Source organism: Micropterus dolomieu, linkage group LG15, assembly GCF_021292245.1.
Source record: "Micropterus dolomieu isolate WLL.071019.BEF.003 ecotype Adirondacks linkage group LG15, ASM2129224v1, whole genome shotgun sequence".
Taxonomy (NCBI): Eukaryota; Metazoa; Chordata; class Actinopteri; order Centrarchiformes; family Centrarchidae; genus Micropterus; species Micropterus dolomieu.
Window position 1 is genome coordinate 14,995,339 of NC_060164.1, and position 17,819 is coordinate 15,013,157.

The window sequence follows — 17,819 nt, forward strand, 5'->3', positions numbered from 1 at the left end:
CCTTCCAACAAGTCAATGACCCTAAGCGCACCGCTAAAATAACGAAGGAGTGGCTTCACAACAACTCCGTGGCTGTTCTTGAATGGCCCAGCCAGAGCCCTGACTTAAACCCAATTGAGCATCTCTGGAGAGACCTGAAAATGGCTGTCCACCAACGTTTACCATCCAACCTGACAGAACTGGAGAGGATCTGCAAGGAGGAATGGCAGAGGATACCCAAATCCAGATGTGAAAAACTTGTTGCATCTTTCCCAAAACGACTCATGGCTGTATTAGATCAAAAGGGTGCTTCTACTAAATACTGAGCAAAGGGTCTGAATACTTATGACCATGTGATATTTCAGTTTTTCTTTTTTAATAAATTTGCAAAAATTTCTACATTTCTGTTTTTTTCTGTCAAGATGGGGTGCTGAGTGTACATTACTGAGAAATAAAATGAACTTTTTTGATTTTTGGAAAATGGCTGCAATGAAACAAAGAGTGAAAAATTTAAAGGGGTCTGAATACTTTCCGTACCCACTGTATGTTGCTTTACTGTTTTAGAGGGAAAACTAGAGGAAAAAAGCTATTAACAGTGAGGGAGACACTCTAAAGGAGACTGCTTACATCTGAGAGGAAATGCACAGAGGGGAATTGTGGACATGGAGAAGCTGGAAGGGACAGAAAGTAACTGATGTCTTTTTTCATAATCAACTTTTACACAAAATGGAGAACACTGGATATTATTGTTGTGCTGCAAGATGATGCGTAGTGTCTGTGCTTCACAAATGCCATCATTCATTACCAGAATAGAACACACACTGTCCAGCAAGTATTTGACCACAGCAATGTCGACAGCTATTGATACGCCTGAGTTGTGTTGGCTGTTAGTGGACTTTTAGGATCTGTATTTGTTTATCAAAAATAATTTAACAGTTTGTCTAATATGACTATATATTAAGATGCATAACCTCACTAACACATCTCTATAGTTAAAGAAAGAGACTTTTAGCATGAAAAACACATTTTCAAAGCAAATATTAGATTTTTTTTCTTGTTGTGTCAAAACAGCCAGTCTGCCAGAATGTCTATCCTGATCGACTGTCCTCCCCACTAGAGGGAAATGTGGAGCTAAGCTAGAGCCCTGCCAGAGGCAGATTTATTTCTGAGCTATCTATCTCTGCTCTTTAAAATTCTGTTTGGATTTCCACCAGAAGAGGATAGCTTTTGCTGAGAGCATTATTGTTTTATTTTTGGTTAGGTGAAAAATATGAATCTACAATTCATGCCCATAGTGGTGGCTAAAACGTTTTTGCTTTGTCTGAAAAACCATATTCATATTATGGTACAAAACAGAGGACTCATGCTCCACCTTCTTCATCCACCAGTGACAGCAGAACATTCAGTGAACATACTTTTGTTTTGCTGTTTGACCTGGACCTGTATTCTGTCTTAAGGTATCTTGTCAGTCGACAAAGCTGGTTTACACGACTGACAGGCTTTTGTAACTGAGATGCTCTCTCATTCCGAATGAACTGTAAGGTTTGTGAGCCACCTGTCAGTCACCTGCACCTTCAGCCAACCAATGAAGGGGATGATCACTTATGGCAGTGACACAAGAAAACACATTTTCTGAAATGCATATAATTATATAATAATTATCTGCCACACTGTGCAGAAAAAGATGCTTCTCTTGGCAGAACAATATCTGAAAGTAAGTCAAGTGTCATAAAGTGTCATTTTAATCTCCATTTAAAACCGTAACAACTACATAAATGGAAGTTGCGTTTTGGTGGAGGTACAGAAAATATTTAAAAGTTTGACCCTTTGCTTTATGATGTAGCAGCCAATTATGGATCACAAACTTAATTCCATTTGCCTTGATTATATGATGCTGAATCATGTTTTCCCATTCAATCAATTAAAGTATATAGAAGAAGTCTTTGTTGAAGTATTGTCTGCACAGTTGTGTTCATCATGCATTTACATTCATTATTATTGCTCAATTGTATTCTTGACAATTTAAAAATTATTGTAATCTTGCACTCATTAATTCTATAGACTTAATGTCATCCAGTCGAATCACAGATGGGTTTACTTTGTAAACCGCAGCATGTAAGGGTATGTACTCTTTGTTTGTGATATCAAAGTTAATGAAGGGATACAAAACCTGGCTTGTAACATGCATATTCATGCTCATATATATATATATATATATATATATTAATTGTAATAGCCTTTCTTGTCTTCTGACCACTCAAAGCGCTTTACACTACATGTCACATTCACACACATTTATACACTGGTGACAGTGGCTCCCAAGCAAAGTGCCAACTGCTCAACAGAAACTAATAAATTCACACACACTGACAGCACAGCCATCAGGAGCAATTTGGGGTTCAATATCCTGCCCGAGTACACCTTGCAGACATGAGCCGGAAATCAAACCGCCGACATTCTGATTACTGGGCAACCCGCTCTACCTCCTAAGCCATAGCCAAATAGAGGCATGTTGCTCAGGGATGGAATCAGTGAGGCTGCAAATCACCAACAGGAAACTTTTTCTACTCAGCAGGTGCTGCAGCTGATATACTTTGGTATTACATCAATGCTGCAGCTGAAATGAAGCACAAAATGCTAAATTTGTCAAATTGCGACTGCTCTTGTTCCAGTTTTTGGACTTGCAGAATGGCTAAAATGCACTTTAAATGCATAAAGCAGGCACGATTTGAAAATAAACTTTATTGACATTTTTCATGTATTATACATGATGCTATTGCACATATAATTATGTATTTAATGCTATATAGCATGAAAAAAAATCTTACATTCGCCAAAGTTTTTATGTAACAACAACAAACACTTCATGCATCAGAGAAGAAAGTTAAAAGCTGACATTGTTCTGCTATGTGCTACCCATGTCACAAGCTGTTTTGAGAAATTTGCGACCTGATTTGGAAAAATAAACCATAGCATTTCCACTTCACATCATATCTTAATGTGTTGTTTCTCACTCAGATAATATAATTTCTCTACATGAAACCTTTGTGTCCTGGAAATGCCACATGTACTCTGACTTATGAGCAGAGCAGCAGTATTTTTACTTTATGTAACCAGGGGACTTAAAAATGAAAGCCCAGGGGCTCAAGGTGGCTTATTACTAAATCCAATTCAGTCAAATCTTCTTACATCTCTCACCCATTTGCCAGGGACATATGTTGGAAATTTTTAAAGCACAACTCCCAACTAGTAAATGTGGTTTTCTCATCAAGATAAGATAATTTTATTGTAGAACCTATTCTAAAAATATTCAGATATAACAGTTCAAACAGCCACAAATTTGTGGACTAATATTTCTATTCAAATTATGTCAAAAGCCAAAGATTATGAGAATATCCTTATAATATCCTTATATTGCATTCAGTGTAAATATTAAAAATAAAATACACATATGTACTCTTCTTAATAATTCTTAAATAATAAAATTTTAATTATTTTACCATACAAGAATAAAGTTAAATCTATGTTTTCAAAGTATCAAATACAACCTGTATGTCCCTGTAAGACAGGTGACAATTAAAATAGCTTTCTGTATGAGAGGATAGAAGAACTAAACAGTATATAAAAACAATAATTCAGCGATTTTTGCATGTTAGAATTCATCTGTGAACACATGCTCATGCACATTCACACACTGCACAAACACACATCCAAACAAACATTCAAACATTCATAAATGCTGTCGGTCCTGGAGGTCTAGCAGATAACACATGTCTTTGACTTCCCGCCATCTTGATCTTTAAAAGGAGCAAAGGCGAAAGACAGAGAGAGTCAGGTGACAAAGCAAACGCGCAGAACGAGCAGAAGGCATGTGGTGACGCTCTGGATTTTAAACATCAGTGCTCACCTTGTCCACCTTCCAGAATTTTCTTCTGGTCTTCAATGGCTTTCATCTTGGCCTCGTGGACGTCTGCCAGTGCTCTCCACTCCCCCCTGTTGATATTCATCCCATCAAACATGGGGGTGATCTCTGTGTGAAAGCGAGAAAACTCCTGCAAACACGCAGATAACTCAATGTAAGTGCAGATGCATAGATGCAGAAAATAAGGAAAAGAGGGAAAAAAGTGCTAAGGCTGCATGAAAACATTATTGGATATACATTATATATATAAATCATGTTTGTATCTATAAATAATAAATAATGTTTTAGAGATGTTTATCTAGGTACCTTGTACACAAAGGAGCAGACAAAGTCGATGAAACCACACTGCATCTTTGGCAGCTCATCAGCATGATTTCTGTCCATCATCGGCTACAGAAAAAGAAACCAAAAATTATGATTATTGTTATGAAAACACATACAGTATGAGCACCATACCAAAATATTTTGTTTAAAGCTCTTACAATAGGCTGCTGATCAAGGACTGTCTTTTCGAGGTCTCCCTGCTCCCAAAATTCTGCTGCCACCATTAGAGCGACCTAGGACCACAAGAACCAAGACATTGATAACAACAAATGGGCGAATTATGCTTTCTAATTATGTTACAAGTCTAGAGTCGGGAACACACCTTGCTCTGCATCTCCCATGGCTTTGTAATGGCTGAAAGGTCACAAGCTGTCATCATCATTGCCCTGCATAAAATACAACCTCATTTTTGAATGACAGCAAGAGCACCAACACAAGACAACCTAAAGAAATGTTCACGTGACAAAAGTATTTAAGTGGCCCGATAAACTATGCATTTACATAATAATTTCCTTCCTAGTTGGATTGTTGGAGATGTAGTTGATCTTCTCTTTCTCCTCTGGAATCCCTTCCATAGCGTCCACAATTTTTTGGAACATTGTTCTCTTCCTGAAAGATGAGAAAGCTGTCAGATCTTTTCAAAAGTCCTTGAAAACCATTAATTGGTATTAAAATTAAAATTTCAAGTATTGTTGGATGCAGGACCAACAGTTAATATAAGCTTAGATGGAACAAAACTCCTTACTTGAAGTAGAGGGTGAGATCAGTGGCAATTATGCAAACTTCAAACAGATGCTGCACCGTCTCAAACTGACGCTTCTGAAGATTTTGGAAGATATTCAGGTTCTGTGAATGACAGAAGAAGAATGAAGTTAGGCAGCAACTGAAATCTCAGTGAATCCCTAACAAACAAATCTAGCTAGTATTAAAAACATTTGCAAATAGTTTACAACTATTGATAAACACATACAGAAAATGCAAACATATAAGGACCGCACCTCATCCTCCATCAGTGTCTTACTGTACTCAAGATGATGTCGCTCCATGATTGAGGAGCTGTGCAGTTTTGCCAGAGGGGATAAACTCCTACAAAAGTCCACCAGAACCAGAACATATGAGTCTCACATATTTGTCATGTTGTTTTCAATTTTGCACCTACTGAAACCAACTGATGAATCAACTTGTCAGTAATGTCACCTGAAAGTGACCACCAAATATCTTACTTTGTCTGGTAGAGATTGTTGGTTCCTCGGTGGTCAATATCGTGGCAGAATCCAGCAGCAACCATTGCAAAGGCCTCGAGATCCGAGTAATACTTCTTCAGTTTGCCTTTCTGTTGAAGAATAGAGAAGACAACCCTGTGTTATAACAAACAGTAGAGCAAGTAATTCCCCACCCCCACCAGAGAAATGTTAGAATTAGAAATCACACTCACTAGCAGCAGAGAGAACATGGTTTGTCCAACATTGAAGCCGTGCCTCCAGTTGTGGTAGGTGATGTCATGGTATCCATTGCGAACGGTGTACATCCATTGTGTCAGGATCTGCACGACAGAAGGTTGAAAAAAATTAAAATAAAACAGAGCTGCAATGAATATTTTGCATCATTGCCTCAAAGACTCAGATCACATAAACTTCTTTTAAAGTTATTTAGCAACCTGTATCAGCCATGCCTTGCAAAGTATACAAATGATAATAATATTGTTGAGTGTTTCAGATGTAGTGTGCTGCCCCAAACAGACAGGGCTGAGTGTAGTGAACACAAGCAAGTTTCCTGACGACTGTTTACTGTACCTCAGCTGGGACTTTGAACTTCTCTACCACCCCCAGCTCAAAGAAGCAGCGGATACCACACTTGATGAGCTCAAACTCTGACAAAGGGAAGTCACTGAAGCGGAACTCGTGCAGCTCCACGGCCTTGGCCTCTGGGATGTTGGCTCTCTGCACATTTGGAAACACAGTGCAAGCAGTCATGGCATACCAAACAAACTGAGTTTATGCACTGCTGTCTAAAAAACTCCACACATCGCTGACATGTCGCAGTGCTTACCAACAGTTTGTACACTTCCTTCTGGTCGCAGTCTTCTGGTACAGAGCCAAAGCTGTCTTGAGTGTTCTGCGGGGAAAAAGGAAGTATTTAGCTCAATCCAATGAAGGAATATCAGTCAAGTGGTGGAGTAGCTTACCAGGATGGTCTGCACGTCATCCAGTGTGGCCTTTGTGTGGTACATGAGCATTTCCTGGTAAACATCTTTGCTCCACTCAGTCCTGTTCACTTTGTCGTATGTGTCACTATTCAGAGTGGCCCAGCCAAGGAACTGAGTTAGTGCCTGGTGACATGGACAAATATACAACAATCAATTTAATTCTGTAATTTCAACTATTACCTCATTCTTTCATAGATGTTATCCCGTATAGATAAGCCAAATAAAAAATACGCATGTAATAAACACAAATATTTTACTGTTAATCTTTTACTTAATAGAAATGACTTTAAAGTACTATACAAATGTATTATAACAGTATTAAAAAATTATTGCTCCGAGGCTTAAACAGTAAAACAAGCTAAAAATACTTTCAAGTACTTCTATAATCTGTTCATCATTCTCGTCGAATGGTTTCCCATCTTTTCTGTTGAAGAAAGTGGCAACACCGACAATTTCTTCCTTTTTGTTGACGATAGGGAGGGAGAGGACATTCTTAATCTTCCATCCAGTCTCATCCACCGCTTCTTTCTGTCAAATGAATCAAATATAATATCCAGATTATTACTGTAGATTTAAGTGAACGGTTGGGTTGTAGGGAAAAAAAAGAAATTAATTGAATGCCAGTTGTCAGTGAAGAGTGTCTCACCTGAAAAGCAAAATACTCATCTGCTGAAGCGTTCATCATGTTGCAGATCTAGGAGAAGTAAAAAAGTTAATAATAAAAATTAACAAAGGTGGAACTTACAAATCCATTCTCGGCTACATATGCTGGGAGTCCGCTGACTAGAGCCCAGTGGTCAGCAGGAGGGCCGCTGGGAGTTCAGAGAGGATGAGTAACTGCACATCTTCTTATTCGACTACCAGTTAAAGCTAAAAATATGCAAATAAAGCTTCATAATCAGGCCAGTTGATGTGCTACAGCACATCATGATACTTACGGGATGACTTTAATCTCCTCTTTGTCTTCCAGCAGGTAGTCAATAATCTTGTAGAAGTTGATTTCCTGAATGTTTTAAACATACAGTCGTTGTTGTTTATTTGTAGTTTTTTTATTTCATTTCATTTAAGTTTTTCAAATTGGTTGATGAGAAGAATGGTACAATAATAAACCCAAGGTTGGACTTACTCTGCCATCAGGTGTCTTGGGGCCTTTGTATGGCTCCTGCTCTCCTAGTTTGATTGACCACTCATCGTAGAATTCCTGGTGAAGAAAATAATTAACAATTAATAAATATAAAAACTCAAGTGCTGCAGTATGCAGCAGCAGATATGATATAATATATAACAAAATCTAATTGTTAGCAGTGTAAGTAAATAAACCTAAAGTTGAAGCTTTTGTCAGACTTTCTTCTACGCACCTTTTCTTTGGTCATGTCGAGGAGTCCCACAGAGTATCTCTCACACTTGATATATGTCCTCACTGTGTATAAAGCTTTGTGAAACTGCCTCTCAATATCCGTCAACTCTTCAAAAACGTTGCTGGCTGACCACAGCAACACCTATAGCAAGGAAAAGAACCGCTGCTTATGACTTTAATAGAAGCTTTTGATTCTTGTCCTGATAGATTTATTCTTTTTAGTGAAATAATTAGGAAAGCAGTCAAATATTTTCCATGTCTTGAAAACCAGACTGGACAAGTGGATTTATTACAAGTATTTTTTTTACCTGGCTTCTCCTGGACTCTATATCCCACATGTAAGAGTTGTGAGCTTGGAGAGTGACCACCATAGCAAAGTTGACATATTTATTGAAGAGCTGTAATGAAAGAGCAAAGAATCAAACTTCTTTATGAATCACATTAACGTGTCCCATTTCCCTTTCAGTTCAATGACAACAGACGACAGTCTCTGTCTCTGACAGATCTTCCCTTGGATTACCTCTAGAGTCACAAAGAGCCCACGAAACAAGACAAGAAAAATGTGTGAGCCTCCCCTCCCTAAAAGGATTATAAGTCAAGTGGCTATAACGGTGACCCAAATTACCACGTCAAGCCTCTAAATGTACAGAGACAGGAAGCTAAAATTGGCCATGTCAAGATAAGGATGTGACCCCCACACTGGATTTGTCTGTCTACCACAAGTGATAAAACCCTGCAGCCACAACGGCATACTTTCAATTTCTCCAGCCAAGAAGTGCAGTCTGTTTGATTTGTCTTTGCGAGTCATTCAGGCAAAGACACTAACAGCCAGTATAAATACCTTGCTATTAAAAAGTCCACTCACCTCCTGATCAGTCTTTGAGAATTCATCAGCACCTTGTTTGTTGAGAGCCATGATGACACCGATGGGTTCCTTTCCACTCATGACAGGAGCGGTAATCATGCATTTGGTGGTGTATTTGGTTTGTTTATCCACAAAGTCACTGAAATGACGGTCCTGAAAATAATGAGAATGGTTAAAGGTTGTGTGCTAATACACTGACTGCAAGATGAATGTAAAAGAACGCGTCCATTGCAGATCTATTTGTGCATGCCGTTATGGTACTAAGCTACGAATCTGCACGAGTAATGAGACAAGCTGACGCACAAATGACTATTAAAGCTGACTGTAATTAATGTTCTTTATTCTCCATGCAGTTTAATAAGTCATTAAGGTTTGTGCTGTTGAAAAGAGTGTGATAATGGCTTAAATGTCCTGAATTATGCATACATGTTCATCAATACATGATTCATTAGTTGCCACTGAACTGCACTGTATCTCTCCAAAGATAACAAACTAGTCTTTATGGTTTAATAAAACACAATTACAAGATTAAGTCACTCCATGTTCTCAGATGTTGCATTTGTCATACAGCCTGGTTTGGCCTATTTGTTCCACAAAGCACAATTAGTTTCACCATATTCTTTGATCTATTTGTCTTGTAAGTTTATTTCTAAATTTAGAGTTCAGTTATCATGTTTGTCATGAGCTCACCTTCTTAACATCAGGAATATTCTGAGGCTTCTTGGAATGGGCCGTCCATCCAACAATTCCCATGGCGGTGGGAAACACTATCTCCACATTGGGGTTCACTATATTTCTATCGAATGGAGAATTGTGGGTCACATCGAAGAGGATCGTGGACAGCTCAGGTACTCCGTTACGAGCCCTGTAGCCAAAGTAGCTGCAGCGATCAGCCTGGACCAGCAGAGCCATCCTCTGGAGAATTTTATGCAGAGCTTTTTCCATCGGGTTGTTGCCCTGCATCTCCTTTATGAGCTCAAATATGAACTCGGCCTCCTGGATGGTGGATACATCCCTGTAAGATGCTGGGTCTTTGACCTGGACCTGGTTGTTGAAGGCAGCAGTGATCACATCTGCCTTGATTTTCTTATCATAGTACTCCTTAGCAAACTGTGGGTTGTTATCAAGAAACTTCTCTACAGTGTCTTTGTCTGCCATGTTGTCCAAGTTTGGATAAACAATCCCTTCTGTAGCTGCACTAAGCTACAGACAGGTGCAGCTGGACGGAGGAAGAGCAGAGCAGTAAAGGTGGCAGCGTAGATCCTACTGAGACATTTCCCAAACTCTTCTGTGGACACAGGGCCAAAGCTGCTGTACCAATCTTCTCTCCGGTAACAGAAGAGAGTGAGTGGCTTACTGGGTAAGGGGATCCCAGGGGACACTAATGACCGTGACGCAAGAGTCATAAAACCCCTGAGCTTTCTTATCTTGTAAATCCAGCCACTTGTCATTTTAGTGGGGCCAATCCCAGCTGAGTTATGGCACCTACAGTATGACCTGATGAAATGCTAATATCACTGCCTTGTTTCTTCTGCAAAATACCGTTGATTCATGTTAAAAATTAGGGAACGATTTTGCCAGGATAAGGATAATACCAGAACAATAATACCAGGCAAAGGAGGTCAGAGGAGCCATTGACCGCTTGATAAAAGCTGTGTTTAAGTCTCTTGTGGTATCTGAGAAGCTTTGTATGAGAGACTGTGATTCATGTAATAATATAGCACCGCCTTGCAAGCTGAAATAACTGCACCATAGCCGGTCAGTTCAGAATACGCCAGCAGTACTAGTCAGTTTTCATGGATTCATCTACAGGCACCTCTCTAGAAAGAAATGCTTATCTCACAGGCCTAGATGTCCTGGGCCACTTCTGAGTGAAAAGCGCTGTGAGATAACTTTTGTTGTGATTTGGCGCTATATAAATAAAATTGAATTGAACTTGCTCTCCTGATATACTTAAGAATCAAAACACTACTCAACATAGTATTTTTTTAATGGAACAGATTATTAAAAAATAACTAAAGACTGTAATAATAATAACAACTTGTGCTGTATTACTGCAACCCACATTTATTATTTGTCATTTCAAAGTAAGATACATTGTTGTAGACGGAAAAGAAATGGCAAAATAGCATGGATGTATTATAAAATAAACCTTTACAGTGTTTGCTCTTTCAGAGGTATTCTTAAAATAAGTGTTAAAGGAATTATTACTTTTGAGTGTAATGTGTCAGCTCTTGAGAGCAGCAAACAATCAAATATTGTATCTTCCATGAAAGGTATATGTTGTCAAATGTGTGGACAAACGTGCTGATGCTTTATGCAAGTTTTAGTCTTCAATGTGACAAAACAATCATGATAATTATGTCTGTTTTGCTTGTGTTTGACCACTGCCACAAGCTCCTTCTGTCAGCGGTGCTACAACAGAGCCACAGCAGAGCCTGCGCCAGCCGTTCTTGAACTGGCAGAGCGAGTAGAGGATGGGATTGAGGGCCGAGTTGGCCATTGTGAACGTTACCACCCAGAAGAACATGGTAGAGGAGACACATAGGTTACCAAGGAAGTTCCTGGCCAGGATGAGGAAGGTAATGATGAAAATTGGGCTCCACATGATTAAGAAAGAGAGCATTAGGACCAGAAGAGTACGGAAGAGCTTCATATCCTGGCGGGAGATGTGATATTCAAGACAGTCCCCAACTGGGGGCTGTCTGTTTCTGGGTCGAAGCCTTTGCCTACAACTTTTAGCTATCTGCAATAAAAATAAAATAGTCATACCGGCAATTTAATCTGTACTTTGTGATATTATATGATGTGGACAAAAGAGAAACAACGAAACCATCTAAGTAACCTTATTGATCTACATATAGATCTAGACATGGAGCATGATGTCCTCTGTGTTTGTCTCCAATGTGTCTCAAACATCCATAAAGTCACCCCAGAGCAAAAATCAATGTGTGGCTTCTCAGAATCATGTTCTATTGTCTGTATCGCTTTAATGTACACAGGTAGATAGAACCAGTTGTCCAATGTAATATTGACCATTGATAGTGCAATACTCTGAACCCACACACACACACAGGTAACCTTTTCAGCTTCATAATTAATAGATCACACACATCTCTGTCCTCACAATGACAGAGATGAGAAGGACACAGACAGTACAAATAAAAGTGTCAATACATCCATAAATGAATGGGCATGAGTTGGCATTATTTGTTGAATAAATACACACAATTTTCCAATTCAAGGGAAAATGCTTCTTCAATGAACAATCGTTATCAAAAGAGGGGCAAAAAAGTACAAAATGCCCCCAAAAAATGGGGCCAAAACGATGAGAAATGCAAATATCTTAAAGGATATGGCTGGCGATATTCTAAATCATTCTTACTGTCAACAAATCCCATTAAAAGACCAAAACCAGTTCTCAAGTATATTCTGTGTATCCACAGCCTGATATAGTTCGTTCTGTGACATACTCTTGTCCAAAAACCTCAATGGGCCACATCATTGCACTGGGTGACATGTAAGTTTATCACCATCAACCTGGACACTGTAGTTTATTTTTAGTCAAGTCTCACATGCTGCTCTAAATACGGTACTTACTGGAGCCTGAAATGTGTATAAATCTGCTGCTGAAAATAGTCCCCAACAAATACAGTATTTATGCTTGTATGAGTAAAAAAATTTAGGAGATTATTTTTTTATAAATCATACTATATGTGACCCATTTTTAAAGATTTACGTCATCAGTAGGAATGGATGGGCTTTTGCCTGAATGCCACAGACAGAGAAGGAAGTTTGTTAATGGACTAACGCATTGTTAGCTTTGGTCTTTTACTTTTTTTTTAACAATAAGAAAAATACAGAAAAACACCAGCCTTATCTTTTAGAAGTTTCTCTAGGATCCTCTTAAAACAGTCCCGTCCTTCACTCTCTGACATGTGTGCCAGTCAAAGAGCACAATACACCCACCTGTAATATTTTGCTGTAACTGACCACCATTATTAATCCTGGGAGAAGGAAGCACAGGGCAGTGAAGGCCACATTCCACACAATCTCTCCAGTTGTGTCAGGCCACTTGAGAGTACAAATGTGTACACGGCTCTGGGGAAAATAAACAAAAATACACAGAAAGAAATACATTAATGGCAGAGACACTGAGCTATCTTTTCATCTATCATTCCATCCATCCATACCTGCTCTGGGAAATCCACTTCCATCACAGTGAAGAACAGACTGAGGGGTATGGAGGTGAGTGCAGAAAAGGCCCAGATGAATAAGAGGGTGGCAGTCACCATCCTGGGGTTTAAAGTGGGCACAGCCTGCAGCCGAAGGATTGCCTGGACCCTCTCCACACTGATGGAGGCCAGGGTAGTGATGGTGACACAGCCGCTCATACAGATGACATACAGCACAGTGTGACAGGCCGAAAACCCCAGCGTCCAGGACACAGTCCACCGCACTGACACAATCAGTGGGATCATGCTGACAAACAGCAGGTCGGCCACAAACAAGTTGAGGGTCAGGATGGTCTTGTTGGCCAGCAGTCTGCGTTCCCACGTTACCAGGGCTGCAGCTCCTGCATTTGCTGCCACGGACACCAGGAAGACAAAGGTGATAGCCAGGGTCTCGACAATAGCAGTGGCAACATGATCTGACTGCTGCAGCTCGGAGAAGAAGGAAAAATAAGTGAAGTTTCTTAAGTGGAGTAAGTGAGCTTGAGCGTTAATATCCATATAGACTGAAAAAGGTAATCCGAGATGCTTACTGATTTCACTCCTGGAGACTGCCAGGAATATGAATGGGAGAAAGGTGTTGATAAGGCCTAAAGTGATACCAGAGAAGGGGAGGAGGAGGGATGGAGGGTGGTGACTAACCTTTATGATTGCTCGAGCTGCTAACTGAGGGGGAGTCAAATATTACAAGGTATTCTGTGTGCTTTAGTCTTCCACTGTGCGGTTAAACATCATTTTATTTTGTGCAACCTCATTGTCACAATTCTTTCGCAAACTCGTTTTCATAATTTATTTTGCGCTTTTCCAACAATATCAAAGGCAGCAAGACTTGCACACTGTGGATCACCTCTCTACTGATATCATTAAATTAAATTAAAAGTCACTTAAGATTGCTGTTGAGTGGGATCGACACAACTTCCCAGTGGGTTAATTCAGTTTCTAATGTTCAATCAATGCAACTGTTAATGCTGTGTAAATTGCAAATTAGCTGCTGTAATTAGTCTGACACCACTTTTATTTATGCTGTGAATTAGATTACCATGTTTACTTCATGGTAATCTAGTAGTGATCCAGTAACTGATCACTGGCTACTGAAAATAGGCTTTCCATCTCGTGCAAACCCTCCAGGGATAGGTTTAAAAATGTTCAGGAAGAGGAAGAGATTTACCTAAGAAATCTTTGTTTACAAATTATCAAACACATGTCCTCCTTTCTGTTAAAATATTTTTGTGATGCTGGTGTTTGGAGAAACTTCCTCTTGGCTATACCCCTGCCTCTCAGACAGGCAAAGCTCATATTCTAACTTTACATGAAGATGTTTCCGTATGAAAGGTTCCTGAAATCACAGCAAGTAAGGAGGTGTCTCAAGCATATTAGCATCTTTTTCTAAAGCTGTTAGCTTATGTTGACCCTTGGCGTCCCTGGCCAGAACTCTGGCTAGCAATACTATAATCCATGCCTCTAAATAGCCCAGAAAAGGATTAACTTCCATAAGCTGTTTTGAGTTATTGATCTGGTTTGAGCAATGTGAGACCTGAAAAGGTTTCATTTAATCTTTAGTTTACAACAACCTAGCCTACACTGTAAAAAAAAATCTGTACTTTGAAAGTTTTATTCCTTTTCATTTCACAGATTTTTCCTGTATTTTTGAAATACATGAAAATATCAAAGAAAATTACAAAAATAAACTGTGAATTTACATGTCTAATGTAAAATAACATGAAAAACCTGTAGCAGTGAATAATCATAACATTTCTGTTATCTTAAGGAAACTTTTGGGGTTTTTCACGTAAACAAACTGTTCCAATACATTCAGGAATTTCCCGTATTTTCACAAATATTATTTTTCTTATTTAAAAGAAAAAAGGGTTCAATTTAAGTTTAATACTGTAAAAACATTTCTTAAACTTGGTACAGTTAGTAACAGTTAACCGTAACAAAAAACATTTGTTCTGTAACTTGAAATAGATTTTCTTGTTATTTGACAAATATCTCCTTTAATTATGGATATTTGGAAAATAAAAACATTGAATAAATGTTATTTTAATCAGTATAGTGTCTACAAGTACTGTCAAAACACAGTTTTGATCATTGAAAACAGCCATAATTACAGTAATTTCACAGCTTTTGACTTTTATTATAATTCTTAGATTACAAGTTAGATTAAATAGTATATAATTACCCCAAAGTGGTAAAATTACAGAAAGGTAATATTTAATTTATTGTTAAATGACAGGCGTTCACACCTTTTAATAGGGTTAAAAAAGAAAACTTCCTGTAAAATTACGGGTTTGTGATGAAAAATTCATTTTAATGCCATTTTACAGATACTTCGACTGAAGAGTCTTAGCTATAGGTGTATAATCAAAACCTAAAACAAACATATTTAAATACTGTTTTTTCATAATTAAAAATTACCAAATGTTCACATTTTACATTAGAGTAATACATATCCATTTATCCTATAATAGAGATCAGAAACCCATTTTGAGTTATCTTGTACTAGGGTTATATGTGACAGTTTCAGACTTCCTTAAATTTGCTTAATTCGAGGAAACTCAGACATTTACAATTATTCATTACAATTGAGGTCGCACACCTCTGGAGCAACTAGGGGTTAAGTGTCTTGCTCAGCGACACAATGGTCACAGCGGGGGATTGAACCCGGGACTCTCACACCAAAGGCATGTGTCTTATCCACTGCACCACCCCACAGACCTTTTAAAGTACCACCACAAAACAAAATTTCCACATCTGATACTATTTATAGACCATTTATTCAGTTCCATGCTCACAACAAATAAGCCACACAAGTCAAACATTTCAGTGTAAAGAATTGTTCTCCTGAAACAAAAGTAGTTTAGTTTATATTTACCTTATTGAAGACATTTTCAGATCTATTCATTAGAAACCCAATTTGGTCAACATAAAGAATATTTTGGATACTGTTAGACACAGCTCCAAGTGTAATCTGAATGTAAAGTAATTGGAAAATATTTCTTAAAATGCTGGCATTTTGCTTTGATAGGACTGTACAGAGACATGAAAGGCAAAGGAGAGGGGGAAATGGTGGTTTTACATACAGTGAACTTAATGCACAATCCAAAGACTTCTTCCTTGGTTTCAATATGATATTTTATGACTTTCTAAAGCCAGTTTTTGTATCTGGTAAATGTTGTTACAGCTGTATGTGTTTCTCTGTGCTGTGCATCCTTGTTCCTTTTCTGTCCTCTAGTTCTGCCCCAGGAGTGCTACAGCTGATTGCTGAATTAGGTCCACCTGGCCTTGCAAGGCAGTGCACAGCTGTGTGCACGGGAGTTGGAGAAGTCCAAAATTTCTAAATTAGGTTGGTATACAAAAAAGATGCAAATAAATGCAAGTAGAAAGAATGTGAAGTTTTTCTTGGCAGTCCAAGTGAATCCATTTGTTTGCAAGTTTTTGGTATCCAACCAAAAGTACATTTTCAGATTCGACTGACTTTGCACAATAACACCTCTGGATGACCTAAAGAAACCACTTGGATTCTTAGCTCAATTGGAAAACATAAACAACAGCAAACAAAATCAACAGTATATCTATCCAAGGTCTGCAAGACATTAAGTAAGTTTCCCTTTATAATTGGTATGGTGACTAAATTCTGGAGATGTGTTAGGCAATACCCCTCTCCACAGAACTGGGGAAGAATTCAAGTCTGGTGGCTACATGGCTGCAAAAATGACAGAGCAGATAACCACTCCCCCTCCACCACCAGCTCTTCCATGAAGTATGAGCAATAAGCAAAAGGCAGATGATCTACACTAGCTTGTCATTCCTTACATCCAAAAAGCTTGACAGCGTTTGATTTACAATATAACTGCAGTGATAAATAGGGCTGTGTGATCTGATGGTATACACTATATTGCCAAAAGTATTGGGACACCCCTTCGGAATCATTGAATTCAGATGTTCCAATCACTTCCATGGCCACAGGTGTATAAAATCAAGCACCTAGGCATGTGGACTGCTTCTACAAACATTTGTGAAAAAATGGGTGGCTCTCAGCAGCTCAGTGAATTCAAGCTTGATACCTGTGCAATAAGTCCATTTGTGAAATTTCCTTACTACTAAATATTCCAAGGTCAACTGTTAGTGGTATTATGACTAAGTGGAAGCAATTTGGCCCTGCGATGGACTGGCGACCTGTCCAGGGTGTACCCCGCCTTTCGCCCGATGTCAGCTGGGATTGGCTCCAACCCCTTGCGACCCTGTACGCAGGACAAGTGGTTGACGATGGATGGATGGATGGATGGATGTAAGCGATTTGGAACAACAGAAACTCAGCCTTGAAGTGGTAGGCCACATAAAATCACAAAGCGTGGTCAGCATATCTGCAGAAGCTGCCAACTTTCTGCAGAGTCAAGAGCTACAGAGCTACAGACCTCCAAACGTCATGTGGCCTTCAGATTAGCTCTAGAATAGTGAGTAGAGAGCTTCATGGAATGGGTTTCCATGGCTGAGCAGCTGCATCCAAGCCTTACATCACCAAGTGCAATGCAAAGCGTCGGATACATGGTGAAAAGCATGCCGCCACTAAACACTAGTGCAGTGAAGACGTGTTCTCTGGAGTGACAAATCACGCTGTCTGGCAATCTGATGGACAAGTCTGGGTTTGGCGGTTGCCAAGAGAATGGTACTGGCCTGACTGCCAAGTGTGTAAAGTTTGATGTGGGGGTGTTTTTCATGGGGTTGGGCTTGGCCCCTTAGTTCCAGTGAAAGGAACTGTTAATGCTTCAGCATACCAAAACATTTTGGACAATTTCATGCTCCCAACTTTGTGGAAACAGTTTGGGAATGGCCACTTCCTATTCCAACATGACTGCGCACCAGTGCACAAAGCAAGGTCCAGAAAGACATGGATGAGCGAGTTAGGTGTGGAGAAGTTGACTGGTCTGCAC

General features: G+C 39.1%; 2 protein-coding genes across 2 annotated transcripts; both read right to left on the bottom strand.

The window, feature by feature from the left end:
• Positions 1 to 3,466: 3,466 nt before the first annotated feature.
• On the bottom strand, positions 3,467 to 9,811 carry LOC123984169 (cone cGMP-specific 3',5'-cyclic phosphodiesterase subunit alpha'-like). Its single transcript, XM_046070905.1, has 22 exons — positions 9,344 to 9,811; positions 8,654 to 8,806; positions 8,097 to 8,186; positions 7,790 to 7,930; positions 7,558 to 7,632; positions 7,370 to 7,434; positions 7,177 to 7,243; positions 7,078 to 7,125; positions 6,810 to 6,959; positions 6,411 to 6,554; positions 6,275 to 6,340; positions 6,019 to 6,165; positions 5,661 to 5,768; positions 5,449 to 5,558; positions 5,224 to 5,311; positions 4,971 to 5,071; positions 4,727 to 4,834; positions 4,548 to 4,611; positions 4,384 to 4,458; positions 4,208 to 4,291; positions 3,887 to 4,031; positions 3,467 to 3,776 (listed from the first exon to the last, which is right to left on the bottom strand). Exons 1-22 carry the CDS (start codon positions 9,809 to 9,811, stop codon positions 3,736 to 3,738), a joined length of 2,538 nt encoding a protein of 845 aa, XP_045926861.1. The 3' UTR covers positions 3,467 to 3,735.
• Positions 9,812 to 11,012: 1,201 nt separating this feature from the next.
• Positions 11,013 to 13,386, bottom strand: LOC123984502 (free fatty acid receptor 4-like). Its single transcript, XM_046071418.1, has 3 exons — positions 12,847 to 13,386; positions 12,623 to 12,754; positions 11,013 to 11,399 (listed from the first exon to the last, which is right to left on the bottom strand). The coding sequence occupies exons 1-3, from the start codon at positions 13,384 to 13,386 to the stop codon at positions 11,013 to 11,015; spliced, it is 1,059 nt and encodes a 352-aa protein (XP_045927374.1).
• Between the last annotated feature and the right edge of the window lie 4,433 nt (positions 13,387 to 17,819).